This window comes from Panthera tigris, chromosome A1 (genome assembly GCF_018350195.1).
Source record: "Panthera tigris isolate Pti1 chromosome A1, P.tigris_Pti1_mat1.1, whole genome shotgun sequence".
NCBI classification, from domain to species: Eukaryota; Metazoa; Chordata; class Mammalia; order Carnivora; family Felidae; genus Panthera; species Panthera tigris.
Genome location: NC_056660.1, coordinates 25,575,850 through 25,592,508, shown reverse-complemented (window position 1 = coordinate 25,592,508; position 16,659 = coordinate 25,575,850). Strand labels below are relative to the sequence as shown.

The following is a 16,659-nucleotide window of genomic DNA, read 5'->3' as shown; positions in this document are numbered from 1 at the left end:
TGAGATTAAGACCTGAAATGAACCACCCAGGGGCCCTTCTTTCTTTTCTTTAATAACCTGATTCCATTTTTATTTTTAAAAATCATATACACGTGATAAGAAAAACATTACAAGGATATACAACAAAATGTGAGCAGTGGCTGTCTCTGTAAGTTAAGAAAAAGTAGGGTTGTTTTTTTTTTAATGCTTTTTAGTTTTTTCTGTTTTTATAATCAGAACATAATAGAAAAGCACAGGGAAATAAACCCTGGAGGATAGTGTTTCCTCACAACTCAATTCGAGAAGTGGAGGGCAAGGCTTTGATTGGCCTACATATCACACCTTTTCCTGCCTTTTCTTTTTTTTTTATAAAAAACTTTGTATTTGAAACAATTAATTTTAGATTTACACAAATGTTGCAAAGATACTACAAAGAACTTCCACATACTCTTCACCTAGCTTCCCCTACTGTTAACATCTTACATAACCATGGCACAATTCTCACAGCTACCACATTAACATTGGTATAATACTACCTAATCTACAGATTATATAGTAATTTCACCACTTTTCCTACTTCACCACTAATGCTCTTCTCTTGTTTCAGGATCCAATCCATATTGACTCTACAGTCAATCATTTCTCCAAACGGCCCTGGTTTCTTCAGTTTGACAATGGTAAAACCACAATATGGATGCCTGGTGAACTCACTACCAGGACTGTCACATAGTTCGCTGCACTTGAGTACCCTCCCCATGGGTAAGAGCTAGGAGTCCACACAAGTGAACAATTGCTCCCCGCTTTCGTTCTCCCTCAGGCATGTTTTGGGAATCCATGATATGCAATAACACTTTGAAAAGGGGGATCGTCTTTTTGGCCCTATCAAAACAGTCCTCGACCATGACTTTTCATCTAAAAAAGAAAAAAAAAAGAAAAAAAAAAAAAGCCATTCCCAAAGTCCCTTGGATCTACCAGCAGTTCAAACGCAGGCATTTTTAGCAGCTGCAAAGAGTATGCTGAAGGCACTGTACTGGCTGACAAAATTATACTCACGAAAATTCACTCACTTTTTAACAAAAGCAGCCGAAACACCTCTCTAACCCAAAAATGCCAGTATAAAGATAGGAGCAATGAAGATGATAAAATCAAACTTTAAAATGATTACAAAATACTAGCTCAAATAATTTCTCTTACTGTTAAAACCCTAGCAATCCTTTCCTTAGGGTAAACCTCACCTCAATCTCTCACACATACATATCATATGCCCTCTGACCAAAATACATATATATATAATAATCTAAAATTTATCACTGGACTATGAATTTCTTGAAAGCAGGGAGAAACTTCTCTAAATTACAATCCTGAACAAGCAGAATGTGGGACCTCAAGTAAATCCTTACTGAAATGAAAAGTGGGAAAAAAATGCCCTCTGTAAGTCTTGCAGACTTTGTAAGTATAAACCCTAGGTGTAAACGCTTCCCATCTGGCTTCTTCCTACAACTTCTTTCTTTACGTGTCTCTCGCCTTCATCCCCCTATTTCCTATAGCCTTTATGAAGCAAAACACAATTACACGCTCTAGCTCCATGAAGATTTATCAATTATGTACCCTAAAGAAAATGCAGTATGTTGAAAAAGTCACCCTAAAAAATGGAAACCTTGCTTTACAGTTTCCAACTCTCAAAAACAAGTATTAACAACAAGCATTCATGGCAACTGACATGCTAGCTTATTTTCTTATTTTCACATCTATCTTTTAAACGCCAGAAGCCCACCTACCTTAATGTCAGTGTAAAGACTGATGTCCCCCAGTGATTCTATGACAATAGCTATATTTATACTATACGACTGACAACTTGGATCTTTTTTGTTTTGTGGATGCTGAGGCACTTCAGTCGGCGATGCTTGACGCACATCATTGCCCAGCTCTTTTCTTTCTAGCTCAGACAACACTTACTAAAACCACATGTCAGGAAAGCCATAAAACATGTTGTATATATACTTAAACAACAAATAAACATGGTCCCAATGAATGAGGTACCAAAAACAGATTTGCAACAACACCTTGCGAGATGGGTTAGCAGAATATGCAAGGAACTATTAAAAAAAAAAAAAATACAGCACCATTAAGGACATCTAGTAACAACAGGCCATATTCAAAACTGATAAACTGGGAGACTCCAAATGATAGGCTTTCCCTGTGTAACAGTATCAATCCCCAGTTAAAGCACCTGCGCAATTAATCAGTGTTCACATCCTGCCAGCTATCACAAAAAACACTGGTTTTCTAAGCATGATCTGAAGTCTATAAAGATCCTTAAAAACTGTTCTTGTTTAAGATGTGAATGCTGATGTCTACATAAGGTTCTGAGCCTAAAAAAGGAGAAAAAAAAAGTAAAGCATTGAGAAATCGTCATTGTAAAAGTGAAATTAGTGATGAAAACTGCCACCTGAGAGCATGAACAGGGCCATATTATTACAATGATGCCCTGCCAACGATAACCTGGATAATGAGCATGACAACCGATCGTAAGGTGGGCCGGCTCAGGCCCATGGAGAAGGAAGCTGCCTGCAAACAAGTGTAGGACTGACAGATTGGAGAGCAGACATGCTGACAATATCTGGGCATGTGAAAATATGGTACACATAGCTTTTTGTAGCTACAACTGGAGTGAAAAGTTGAAGAACCAATGCTCTAAACATTCTTTTGGAAAATATAAAAGTCCAGAAGAAATCCCAGGTAAAGGATAACATAAATTTAAATGGAATCTCTCCCACAAAATAAAGCTACCCTAATTTGATCATTTTTTTTTTAATTTCCTTAAAGAACATTATCATAAACTTAAAACTGACTTGTAAGAGTTTTATATTCAAGACTTACATAATCATCTTTGACCCTCAATACAGGTACATTGCTATCTTTGATCCTCAGTATAAGTAAAGGTTTCAACATTTAAACCAAAACAAAATTACTTGAGATCCCTCATTTAACTGCTACTAGGAATCTGACTAAATGCTTTCTACCATGAACATGAAGGTATTTACACTGTTCTCACATCTAAAGTATCTCCTGAATACCTAGATACAGGCTTCATAGAGCAAAATATATAATCATCTTTTTGTTGGTATTTCACCAGATCACCACATACTAAAATACTTCTTTAAAAATGAGAAAACAGAAGGGGGTTCTGTCTGGCTCAGTCAATAGAGCATGAGACTCTCGATCTCAGGGTTGTGAGTTTGAACCCCACGTTGGGTGTAGAGATTACTTAAAAAAAGAGAAAGAAAACAGAATTACACATCTACCAAAGCTAACAGGATGAAGACTATGCAACATTACAAAGTCCTTCAAATGTTCATTTAGAAAAGTGCATGAAGAATTACATAATTTTCAAATCACTAACTTACTAATTTTAACAGTAGTCTTTGTGTTTCAAGTATTTTAATAACATGAAAGTTTATACTTGAATACAGATGGTTTTTATCATCAAGGTCACACACTGTGAATCTGATGAAGTGTGTGTGGGCTCTAATATCTTTGAAGGGAAAAAAATCAGTGTCCAAGAGTAAACAGCCCTGGCCCAGATGTCATCTGCCTTTTCCTTGCTATCAACAAGGATAAAAAGTTGCCTTTTCTAAACTCTCTCCTACATCTCAACTATCCTAGGCTCGTACAATATTTTTTTAGATAAATTCAGACTTCACATTTAGAGGAAGTCTAGTGTCCGGTCGAGTCAGACTGTTAAATTCAAACTTTGGCTCTGGCATTAGCTAGCAGCTGCACTAAGGTAAATTCCTTACCCTGCGTCCCTCAGTTCTAAAATGGAAGTAGCAACAGTACCTATGCATTAGAAAAGGTTTGCGATGAGAAAAAGAGTTAACACGTACAAAGCACATAGAGCACAGTTAAGTACTTTACTCCATAAGTATTAGTTGGTGTTAAAATAATTACTATCATTCTAACTAAATTCTATCTTATTCTTAGCCCAATACTCTCTTATACCAAGATCCCTTCCATCCTGATTCAGTCACTGAATGAGTGAGCCCATCTCTTGCCATCCATAAGTTTAATAATTTGCCATGTGATTATCACAGAAGCCATTGTCTTCCAAGCGGAACAGAGCTTGCTAGCAAACTTATAATGTAAAACCAGTCCACTCACTAATAACACTCCTTTGCAGAAGAGAACACACATACATTATTGGAAGGAAAGATGGCAGAAGTATTTACACCTACATTTTTGTTTTTCAAGACACTTACATCTACACTTTTATTTTTCAGAAGGGAAAATGGAGCCTCAGAGGCTGGAGGGTATCTCTATGTGGTTAGCAGCATTCTGGTCCTTTAATTTTTCAACTTATTAAGCAAGAATAAGGGAATTTAATGCTAATATAAATATATTCTATGGGCTGAGGAAGAACAGTATCAAATACAATGAAATAATATCATTTACCCAAAGAGATTACGTTCACGCTTAGCTGCATAAATAATACTGGCTTCCGCTGGAATTACCCACTTCACTGGTGGGCGAAAAATTAACATAACTGAAAGATTTTGAATCTATAGCATTAACACATTGAGAACAATCTTAAGAAAGTTCCCAAGATTACACCATACTATGAAAATTATCCAATAAATACAACCTTCCTTTCATATCTGTCTGCCTCATGCACCCACTCCCCAAGATTCAGAAAAAATGACCTGAAATGAGGGTTTTGACAAGACACTCCCATTACAAAGAAAAAGAAAAGCATCATTCTACTTTTGTACATATTTGCCATTAGACTCTCCACAAATAACACTGTGAAGAATCAAGTTCAGCACCATGGCCTGTAAGCTTATCAACATGCTGCTTTCCTGTTTAGCTTACCAGAGTCCGTGTTTACCAAAACACCCAGAGGGTCTGCATTTGCCTTGGGCGGATCTTCAGGCTTCGAATCACGCAAGCTACTACCAGATCCAGTGGCTGCTGTCTGTCCAACACAGTCATTTTTCCATTTGTGATGCCTGCCAGGACTTCTGATCTTTGCCATATGTGAATGTCTGGACATCCCTTTCATCTTGCTGGAGTGAGAAAAATGCAATTCTTAATATAAAAGGCACTGACCCCCCAAGAAAAAGAAAAAAAAATTTGTTTTTGAGAGAGACCACAAGAAAGCACCAGTGGGGGAAGGGCAGAGAGAGAGAGAAAGAGAGAATCTCAAGCAGGCTCCTGCCCAGTGGGGAGCCCAATGCAGAGCTCGATCTCAGGGCCATGAAATTATGACCTGAGCCAAAACCAAGAGTCTGACGCTTAACACACTGAGCCACCCAGGTGCCCTCCTCCCAAGAAAAATTTAAAGGAGAGTACTGAATGCAAAAGAAACCTAGCCACCAAATCAATCATTCATTTGTAGCCTACTACATTCAAGAGATAAAAGAAAGAAACTCAATGGCTTCCAAGGACAGGGAACTTTATGGCAGAACTTTAATAAAATAACACACGACAATAAATACCACTTTATGAATTCCAAGGTGTACATTTCCTCCCGTATTTTAACCCCTCTGAAAATGGTCTATGTTGTAGGATCAACAGGAGGTGAATTTAACTGGCAGAATTTTCATTCTGATTGTGCATAAAAGTGTTTCTTAAACTTACAAAGTGTGTTAACTCTTGTCTAGTCATTCTACAGGCGTCTTAAAGTTTCTGACGCACTTACAAATATGCTGCCTTGTTTGATCTTCATGACAGCTCTTTGAAATTGGCTAGACAGGTACTACTCTCTTCACTTTGTAAGAGGATAAGCTTAAAGATCATAAACTGAGCACAGTTTCACAGCTATCTCAAATCAAGTGCCCTCTCAATGACTACAATTACTCCTCTTAGAAGGAAAAACAGTGCTTACACAAGCATATTCTAATGTAAGCTATGTATAGGGAAAAATTTCAAAAAAAGGTTTGTTACACATTCTCAATAGAAAATACAAAGTATCCTTTGGTGGGGATGAATTTTCACAAAAATATATTTTTTTTCTAATTTGTCATTTACCAGAATTCTTTTTTTGTTTGGTTTTTTTTTGTTTTGTTTTTCATTAATAATGGAGGCTGCAGTTAGGAATATCGAAATTAGAAATCTGGGTTCAAATCCCAATTTTGCTACTTACTAGCTGTGCCTCTTGGACAATATTAATATCCCTGAGTCTGCTTAATCCCTTGTTTGTAGAAAGGGAATCACAGACACATAGAATTAATATAAAGTGCCACAGTGAGCCCTTAATAAATGGTAGTTATTACCATAACATTTTCTAAATAACTTGCTAAGCCAACATATTCGGTTAATATTTCTGTAATCCAAAGGTTCTTAATTCTTTTAGGGTCACCATAATCCTTACAAAGTCTCATTCCAAAAAATCATATATAGGCTCCAAATTTTGCAGAAAACCATGGACCGATTTCTAATGTGCAACCGCAGACGTCAGGCCTCAACAGTTTCATCACAGGTAAAACAAGTTAAGAGTCTTGCCTCTGGCTCACAGTCCCCATGAGGATGATGAAGAGATGCCACTTTCCATAGGCTCCCATTCACAGAAGCCTTCCCTGTATTCTGCTCCTACAGTACCTCACCACAGATGACTTCTAAATGATCATTTTTAAGGTATTCAGTAATAAGCAATGAATTAGAATGGCCTTTTTTTTAAGATTTTTTTTTCCAGTAATCTCTATACCCAACATGGGGTTCGAACTCACAACCCCAAGATCAAGAGTCTCATGATCTACTGACTGAGCCAGCCAAGTGCCCCTGGAATGACCTTTAACTGATGAGATCAGTAAGACTTCACTGAAAAGTGATGTATCTGGAAGTTGCACTGCCCCACCTTTGAGGGAGTAGTTCCTTTACACAGTTGCCTAACAATCATTTACAGGGAAAAGTTTAGGGGCGCCTGGGTGGCTCAGCTGGTTGAGCATCTGAGTTCAGCTCAGGTCGTGATCTCACAGTTGGCGAGTTCAAGCCCATCGAGCTCGCTGCTGTCAGTGCAGAGCCCGCTTGGGATCCCCTGTCCCCCTCTCTCTGTACCTCCCCCACTTGCACTCTCTCAAAAAGTAAATAAAACATTAAACGTAGATAAATAAATAAAATAAAAAGTTTATTTAATCAACACTTTAAAACACTTAAAGTATAACATAAGTTAAAGTGTAGATGCACATGAAGTGGAGAGATAAAGGAACAATTACAACTAAAAAGCTAATAGAGGGGGAGCAGAATATTAACAAATTATTCAATTATTCCAAAAGGAGGCAAGGAAGGAAACAACAACAAAAAAAACAGGACATATAACAAAAAAAATTAGGGCGCCTGGGTGGCTCAGTCGGTTAAGTGTCCAACTCTTGATTTCAGCTCAGGTCACGATCCCAGCCAAGGTTGTGGGATCGAGCCCCTCATCAGGCTCTGCGCTGAGGATGGAGCCTCCACTTATGATTCTCTCTCTCTCTCCCTCTGCCCCGCTCTCCCACTTGCATACTGTCTCTCTCTCTCTCTCTCTCTCTCTCTCTCAAAAAAAAAAAAAAAAAAAAAAAAAGGATACAAAAAGAAAGGCAAAGAAAAACCTTTTCAGACACACAAAAGCTGAAAGAAGTCACCTCCAGCGGTTCTTTACTACAAGAAATGTCAAAGAAAGTGTTTTAGCAAAAGGAAAATGCTATTAGACGAAAAGATGGATCACCATTAAAGAATGAAGAGTACCAGAAATGGTAAATATGTAGGTACCCCAGCCATCAGCCAGGCTAGATCAGCCATCAGCCTACCAAACCCCAGCTGTGACTGAACTTTGTCAAGATCTAACTGAACCCCAACTGACTCCAGATATCTGAGCGATTAATACTTGCTATTTTATTGGGGGGAAAAAAGGACACTCATTAAGAGAGTAAAAAGGCAAGTCATAAGTTGTGAGGGTATATTTGCATATATACACTCTACTCAAAATAGGATCTGTATCTAAGTAAATAACTCCTACAAATCAAGAAAAGCAACCCAATTAAAAACTGGTCAAAAACTTGAACTGGCACTTCACAAGAAAATAGCAAAATTGGGGTGCCTGGGTGGCTCAGTCGGTTAAGCGTCCGACTTCAGCTCAGGTCACGATCTCACGGTCCGTGAGTTCGAGCCCCGCATCAGGCTCTGGGCTAATGGCTCAGAGCATAGAGCCTGCTTCCGATTCTGTGCCTCCCTCTCTCTCTGCCCCTCCCCCATTCATGCTCTGTCTCTCTCTGTCTCAAAAATAAATAAACGTTAAAAAAAAATTAATAAAAATAGAAAATAGCAAAATGGCTGATAAGCAAATAAAAAGGTGTCCAACATCAGCAGCACCTGGGTGGTTTGGTCAGTTGAACGTCCAACTTTTGATCTGGGCTCAGGTCACGATCCTAGGGTTGTGGAACTGAGCCCTGCGTCAGGCTCTGCACTGAGCATGGAGCCTGCTTGAGATTCTCTCCCCACCCCACCCCTCTTCCCTGCTCACGCACTCTTGCTCTCTCTCTCTCCCTAAAATAAAAATGGTGGGGGGGGGGGGTGCCTGAGTGGCTCAGTCAGTTAAGCATCCAGACTCTTGATTCTCGCTCACTCACGGTTTGTGAGTTCAAGCCCCGTGTCGGTCTCTGCACAGCCAGCAGGGAGTCTGCTTGGGATTCTCTCTCCAACCCCTCTCCGCCCCTCCCCTACTCACACTCTCTCAAAATAAATCAATTTTTAAAAATAAAAAGTAAAATAAAATAAAAATAAAAATAGGGGCAACATGGGTGGCTCAGTTGGTTAGGCATCTGACTTGATTTCGACTCAGGTCATGATCTCATGGTTCACTGGATTGAGCCCATGTCAGGCTCCATGCTAACAGCATGAAAGCCTGCTTGGGATTCTCTCTGTCTCTCTGTCTCTCTCTCTGTCTCTCTCTCTCTCTGCCCCTCTGCCACTCACACACACTCTCTCTTGCTCTGTCCCTCTCAAAATAAACTTTAAAAAATTTTTTCTTAACTTTTAAAAAAGGTGTCCCACATCATTAGTCAAGAGAGAAATGGTATGACATGAGAAAAAGGCATAACTAAGCATTAGTCAGGAAACAAGGGCAATTAGATACACAATCAGTACGAGTGTAAATTGGTACAACCATTGTGGAAAACTGTTCGGCTTTACCTATCAAAGCTAAACATACAGATGCCCAATGATCCAGCATATATATGACCAGTGAAAATGAGTACTTATGTTCCCAAAAGACATGTAAAGGAATGTTCGGGGTGCCTGGGTGGCTCAGTTGGTTAAGTCTGACTTCCACTCAGGTCATAATCTCACAGTTCGTGAGTTTGACCCCTGCGTTGGGCTCTGCACTGACCGTGCAAAGCATGCTTGGGATTTTCTCTCTCTCAAAATAAATAAACTTTAAAAAAAAAAGAAAAGGATGTTCATTAGTAACAGCTTATTCATAATAATCCACACTGGAAACAACCCTAATGTCCAACAGTAGAATGGATATTCTTACAAATGAGTTCTACACAAGAATGAACAGTTTACAGCTACACATGAAATGAATGAATAGCACAAAATAATTCTGAACCATAGAAATCTTACACCAAAGAATATATATTATATGATTTTTATATAAGGTTCTAAGAGCAGGCAAAATAAATCTGTGATGACAGAAATCAGAAGAGAGGTCATCTTTGCGGAGAGGCATCGAACTAGGGAGAGCTTAAGAGAGATTTATGAGGCGAAGACATTTTGTATATTAATCTGTGTGGAGGTTGCACGGATGTATAGGTGTATGTGTGTATGTGTATAAACCCGAGTTGTACACTTGAGATTTACAGATTTTGTTTATATTAAAAATAAACTTTAGCAAAAAAATAAAATGGAGACAATTTTTTTTCAATTTTTTTTTTTAATGTTTATTATTTTTGAGAGAGAGACAGAGAGCAGCAGGGAAGGGGCAGAGAGAGGGGGAGACACAGGATCGGAAGCAGGCTCCGGGCTCCGAACTGTTAGCACACAGCTTGACGCAGGGGTCGAACTCACTGACCGCGAGATCATGACCTGAGCTGTAGTCAGCGGTCCAACCGACCGAGCCACCCAGGGGCCCCAAAATGGAAACAATTTTGAACAAACTTCTATGAAGGTGAGGGACTGGGGAAAACAGGGCGTCTCAGAGGCCGCTGGTGGGAGAGCAAGCTATGACAGCTATTTGGCAGTTAACCATTAATACTGCAAATACACATTTTATCTTTTGACTCAGCAAATCCACTTCTAGGAATCCATCCTTAGAAATATTTGTACATGTGTAAAATGTATGTGCAGGCCAAGCATGGCATATTTTTATTCGTAAAAGATTGGTAAAAACTTAAGTACCTGTCAACGGGAAATTAGTTTTAGAAAAGAAAAAAAAAACAAAAAACCTGTGGGTTACCCTTAGGGTTCTATACATCCTTGAAGAATGAGGAGGCTTGTTATTTATTAATATGGGACAATCTCCAAATATATCATTTGGCTAAAAAAGCAAGATATAGAAATAGTGTCAAAAAAGGAGAAAGTAAAAAAAAAGACTACTATCTTATGTGCTATATGAAGTATCTCTGGAAGGAAAAATGGGTTGTCTCTGAGAAGGACAACTGTTTAGCTAGGAGACAAAGACAGAAAATACTTATTAACGAGTCTTTGTGAAAACCACGCGAATATGGGGTATTATCTGTTTAAAAATATAATTTAAAGAAATCCTGGGGGCGCCTGGGTGGCTCAGTCGGTTAAGCGGCCGACTTCAGCTCAGGTCACGATCTCACGGTCCGTGAGTTCGAGCCCCGCGTCGGGCTCTGGGCTGATGGCTCAGAGCCTGGAGTCTGCTTCCGATTCTGTGTCTCCCTCTCTCTCTGCCCCTCCCCCGTTCATGCTCTGTCTCTCTCTGTCTCAAAAATAAATAAAACGTTAAAAAAAAATTAAAAAAAAAAAAATAATAATAATAAAGAAATCCTGAAGTTAAAAATTTATAAAAGCAGAGATTTCAGAATCAGAAATGTAGAAATTTTAAGATTTTGGTGTATGCTCGTTTATTAATTTTCAGCATACTCGTTTAAAATAAGCATTGAGGGGCGCCTGGGTGGCGCAGTCGGTTGGGCGTCCGACTTCAGCCAGGTCACGATCTCGCGGTCCGTGAGTTCAAGCCCCGCGTCGGGCTCTGGGCTGATGGCTCGGAGCCTGGAGCCTGTTTCCGATTCTGTGTCTCCCTCTCTCTCTGCCCCTCCCCTGTTCATGCTCTGTCTCTCTCTGTCCCAAAAATAAATAAAAAAACGTTGAAAAAAAAAATTAAAAAAAAAATAAATAAATAAAATAAGCATTGAGTTGGGGTGCCTGGGTGGCTCAGTCTGTTGAGCCCCCGACTCTTGATTTTGGCACAGGTTATGACCTCATGGTTTGTGAGTTCAAGCCCCGTGTCTGGCTCTGTACTGAGAGCATGGAGTCTGCTTGGGATTCTCTCCTCCCCCTGCCCCTCCCTGGCTTGTGCACATGCGGGCACGCTCTCTCCCTCAAAATAAAGAAATAAACATTTAAAAAAATAAAATAAAATAAAATAAAATAAAATAAAATAAAATAAAATAAAATAAGCATTGAGAATGCAAGCGATTTTAAGGAACTTACCCATACTGTGTTGTTGTCAAAACTGCTCCTCTCTTTTCCTTTTCAAGTTTTAATTTTTTCTTTCTTTCAATATTGGCCAGAGTAGGGTAGTTTCTAGAAAACAATAAAAATCAATTATAAAAGGGCTTTTAGAGTACAAATTTAATTATCTAATCAAGCAATTACTGCATTTAGCAATTTCTGTTTATTTAATAACTAATACAATAAATCATTTTAAACCTTTAATTCTTTCTAGAATTTTTTAAGGGAAAAAAAGTAGACTGTGACAATGCTACTCAAGTAGACCAGCTGTCAGTCCACAAACTGTCACCAGTCGATGAGTAGATAAGGAGCTTATACTAGAATGTGAATTAAATATATCATAAAATGTGCTCAAACTGATATAGTTCATTTATTTGCCATTTATCCATAAATACTATTTAAAAAATGTAAGTCTATGCAATTACTTATGCAAATACATACTAGGTACACCCAAAGTTACCAAAACGAGGAAGAAACAGTTCTCAAAAAAAGATAAGAAAAGCACACAAATAGCTATTACAAAGGGCAAAATATAATAAAAGTACCCCAAAGAGGTACAAAGACTGGGTGGGAGGAAATGATCATATCCAGCAGGAGAAATCCAGAAGAAAGATGAAAGAAATTAGTCTTACATGGTGTTAATAAACAGAAATCAGATGGAAAAGCTTCAGTGTTCTAAGCAGAATAAACAATACAAACAAACCAAAGCCTCAGAAGGTGTGCAAGATATCCAGGGAATGGCAAGTGGTTCATTTTGTACGAAACAGTTACAAGCAATCAGACAGAAAGGGAGGCTGAGGCCATTAAATGTGCCTTGAAACCAGACTAGAAAGTTTATATTTATTTCAGTGACAATAGGGAGCCACTGAAAGTTATGAACAGGGAGAGCTCTGTGTAAGGCAGTGATTAAGATTAAATCTGACAGCAATGTGCAAGATGAATTGCTCTGACAAAGCTTTCTTTGTCCCTTGGCACAGTTGTGTGGAGATGCAAACTCTGGTGGTGAGGGGAACAGATCTTAGGAGTATAAAAAAAGCACAGACAGAGGGGGAACACAGCTCTCTACCACTCAGCTTGGCTGATCATCAGAGTAAGTATTTTAAGAAATATCAACAAATTGTGTTCTGCCATTGTTTCTAGGACATTGTTTCCACCCCAACTTCCCCTTTTTTGTTTTTGTTTTTGTTTTTTAACACCTGCATCACTGATTTGAATGGCACAGACAACATGAAGCCTTTGGGTTGGCCACAATGGAAGATAAGAATGGAAATGACATTGAGTAAGTGGTGAAATAATCAGAAAAAAGGCAATGAATTTCAATGAGGACCGTGCAAAGCAATCTATTCAGCCAAGGAAAGTAAACGCCATAAATAAAAGATGATGAATGTACAAGCTATAAATAAACATAAGAGGAGAAGATCAAGGTCATAGGAGACAAAAATCTGACAGCCAGTCAGCACCATATGACTGGACTTTTGGAAAGCAAACATAATCTAAGGTTATGTGAAATGGAGTCTGGCATACGTACAAGTGTGAAATCTTCCTCTCATGATATTCAAAAGTGGTCAGAAACTCTCAGGGCACTGTGTTCAGTTTTGTGCCCCTACACTGAAGAGGAATGTTGAGGAAAAATAAAACTTGGAAGGGATTCAGAAGAGATTCAAAGATCATTAACAAGATGAAAAAGAAAACCTCTGAAGAAAGATGAAAGGACCTGGAACTATTTGCAGCCTTTAAAAGAGGAAGAGAAATGACAATAAACGCTCTGACAGGAAGGATGGCAGCCAGCTGGTCCCAATCTGAAGACAGAAACACGCAGACGCAGAAATGGTGAGAAAAACGGTGATGACGTTCGCAGGCCCCACAGTGTCTAGGCAAGTGACTCACAGCCACTCAACACCCTTCACATCTCCGAAATTCACTTCTTACTACGAATGTTTCTTCAACACTTTTCTTCTGAGTACTGCAGACCCTGACCATGTTGAGCCATACGCCAAGCACTAAAGACTTGGTGCCACAGTGGGCCACGAACAAGCAAACAGAGGCTACCTACGTGCTTCCCAAAGGTAAAGAATGTAAATGTGACAGCAAGGGGATTTTAGGTGAGATCTAAGAAAGAACTCCTTAAGACATCAAGGAGGTTGTGCAAACTCCGATGGTGAAAGTCTTTTAAAACAGCTCACTTTGCCTCTAGCCGATACTAAAGTAACACTTTCCTAAAGGTAAGGGCTCTTTTAATATCCCTTGAAAAGCTACAAGATGCCATTTTTCAGTGCTTGAGTTAATAAAACCCTCTTCCAAATTTATGCCATTCCTATTTACACAGCACCCGAAGACTAAAAACTAGGAAAAGCAAGGGCACTAGAAAGCAAATTATCCAAAAAAAAAGGAAAACCAGAAACACAAGACCTTGTTACATATAGAGCAACATTAATACTGAAACACAAGAATAAGGAAGAGTTTGCAGCTTTGATTAAAAAAGCCATATGCCCTTTTTCCTTCTCCTCCTTCTTTCCTGTCTTCCCTACTCTGTCTTCCCCTTGCCTCAGCCTTTAGCCTGCAGTGATGATCCTTAAGCACTGAGGTCGATAAACGGTCAAAACTATGCCAACCGTGATCTCGGCACACATCATTCCGGTCATACTCTGACTCTTTCCTTCTCAAATCACCACCCATTTGTTGACTTTTCCCCTAAGCTTATTCTCTATATAAACACAATCCCTCTTTACTGGCACTGACCCACAACTGCTTCCACACAAGCCATACTACTGTATTTTTATTTCAAAGTCTTTCTGGACTTCAAAAAGACGTAGCATGTTTTAGAAGCAGACCCCCTCTGTTGGAATTCTGAAAGAATTGGGGTTACAACTTAAAAGAATTTCCTCAGCACCACAGTAACTAGTGAAACATGTATCACATTACTACTCCACCTAGTGGACTCCCTGTCTACTGTGAAATACGTTTCAACGTTTCTAGCAAACTTCCACCGCTGCTTTCAGATAGATTCTGTGTTCTAGAATGCCAAATCACAGCATTTATACCTCAAAGGTCAGGAATTAAGAAAGAATTGCTTCTGGCAGGGTGGGTTGCAGACTATTAGCAGAAAGCCTTAAAGTTGTTTTTTGGTTTTTTATTTTGAGAGACAGTGCGTGCAGCATGCGCGTGCAAGCAGGGGAGGGGCAGAGAGAGAAGGAGAGAGAGCATCCCAGGCAGGCTCCACGCTGTCAGCACAGAGCCTAACGTGGGACTCGATCCCATGAACCGGGAGATCATGACCCGAGCCGAAATCAAGAATTTGACACTCCACCGACTGAGCCACCCACGCACCCCAGAAAGCCTTAAAGTTTTTAAACACAGTGGGCATCTCCAAGTTTGGCTGGATAAAGGAATAAACGTAAAGATGTACTTCCTTTAAAGATAAACCAAATCTTTAGCATTCTCTTCCAACTCTAAAATTCTTACTGTATGAAAATCTTTTACATTTTTTAACATAGCAATTACATAAAGGCTTTACCTTCCCTGTATATCAAAGAATACAATGCCTTCCTCAGACAGAAGGTAGCACTCAAAAGATAAAATTCAAGACATATGGATTATTCTGCCACATTGATGTGAAATTTATTCTTTTTAGGCCTTCAAATAACATTTTTTAATAGAGAATGATAGAATTTTAAAACGTAAATATATTTTTATAATTGGTTTTTATAAAAACTGCTAGTGGAAAGAATATTCACATATTCTTAAGAGATCTATCAAATGTACCAAAAAAGAAATGTTTCCCAGGCTTTTTATTAATAAAGTACACTTAGAGAAACAATGTATGAATATTTTCAGAGAAAGAACTTGAGGAACAAGATATGGAATAACCTCAGATGAATCAGCAAGTGCGAAGGGATCGTCTCAGAGCACTTTATTATTATTTTTTTAATGTTTTTATTTATTTTTGCGACAGAGAAAGACAGAGCATGAGCAGGGGAGGGGCAGAGAGAGAGGGAGACACAGAATCCGAAACAGGCTCCCGGCTCTGAGCTGTCAGCACAGAGCCCGACGCGGGGCTCGAACCCACAGACTGTGAGATCATGACCTGAGCCGAAGTCGGACGCTTAACCGACTGAGCCACCCAGGCGCCCCACAGAGCACTTTATTAATAAGGCAACATCACAGGTATAAACTTCATCCCAAGTTGTCATCCTCACCCAATATCCTCATTCTCTTTCAACATCTCTAAATTTCACAAATCTGTAACTTCATTTATTCACTCCACAGGTTTACCCATTCCTTTCCCAAGGCATTTCTGTCCACTGTCATGGGATACTTTCAGCCTACATTCTAAAAACTAGAACTATACTCTATCCCCTCTGTCCCCACCTATCTTACATAAAAATCATCACCAATAAGCATATTAAACACTTGCTCAAGTCCATCCTTTAGTCAGGATAGAGCTGCTTCCAAATACCACTTAAGAGGTTTGAAATTAAAAAAAAAAAAAAAAAAGAGTTTTGAAATTCAAGGAGCTTTAAACTTGGCCACCAAGCACCGAGGCCAACACTACGAACTGCCTGTTCTCCCCTCTTCCTTAACAATTTCATTTGGGGATGCTCCACCAACCCTGTCGTCACTAAAAGTGGTCAAGCAACCCACTTATAGCCAATGAGAGCTACGTGGGAGTCTCTTGGTCGGGTCTAAAAACAGAGCTACTGTTCTGCCAATGAAAAGAGGCAAACTCAGCTTTGTGTGTCTTTTGCCTTTTTCTTGTCGTCTTGCCTAGAATGAGGGCTTAATATTTGGATATGCAGGAACCTTCCAGCGGACATGAAGAAAGCCACCAACTAAGGAGCAACAAGCAAGAAAATGTGCCTGATGATGCTGCTAAGCAGCAGTAGCCCCAGACTTTTTTTTTCCACTTGGGAAAAACAGACCTCTTTGTGCTAAGCTAAGATAGTAAGGTTGCTGATCCATTTACTGAAACAGGATCCTAACTGATGTAATCACCAGTGCATCCTAGCCATC

At 39.3% G+C, this 16,659-nt stretch overlaps 1 protein-coding gene across 1 annotated transcript in view; it reads right to left on the bottom strand.

Moving 5' to 3' along the window:
* The window catches only part of NUFIP1 (nuclear FMR1 interacting protein 1), a 38,736-nt gene that overhangs the window by 8,654 nt on the left and 13,423 nt on the right, over window positions 1-16,659 (bottom strand). The window contains exons 6-7 of the mRNA XM_007085377.3: window positions 11,629-11,721; window positions 4,849-5,042 (exon numbers count right to left, since the gene is read on the bottom strand). Coding sequence (XP_007085439.1) covers window positions 4,849-5,042; window positions 11,629-11,721 — 287 coding nt within the window. The remainder of the gene's footprint in view (window positions 1-4,848; window positions 5,043-11,628; window positions 11,722-16,659) is intronic.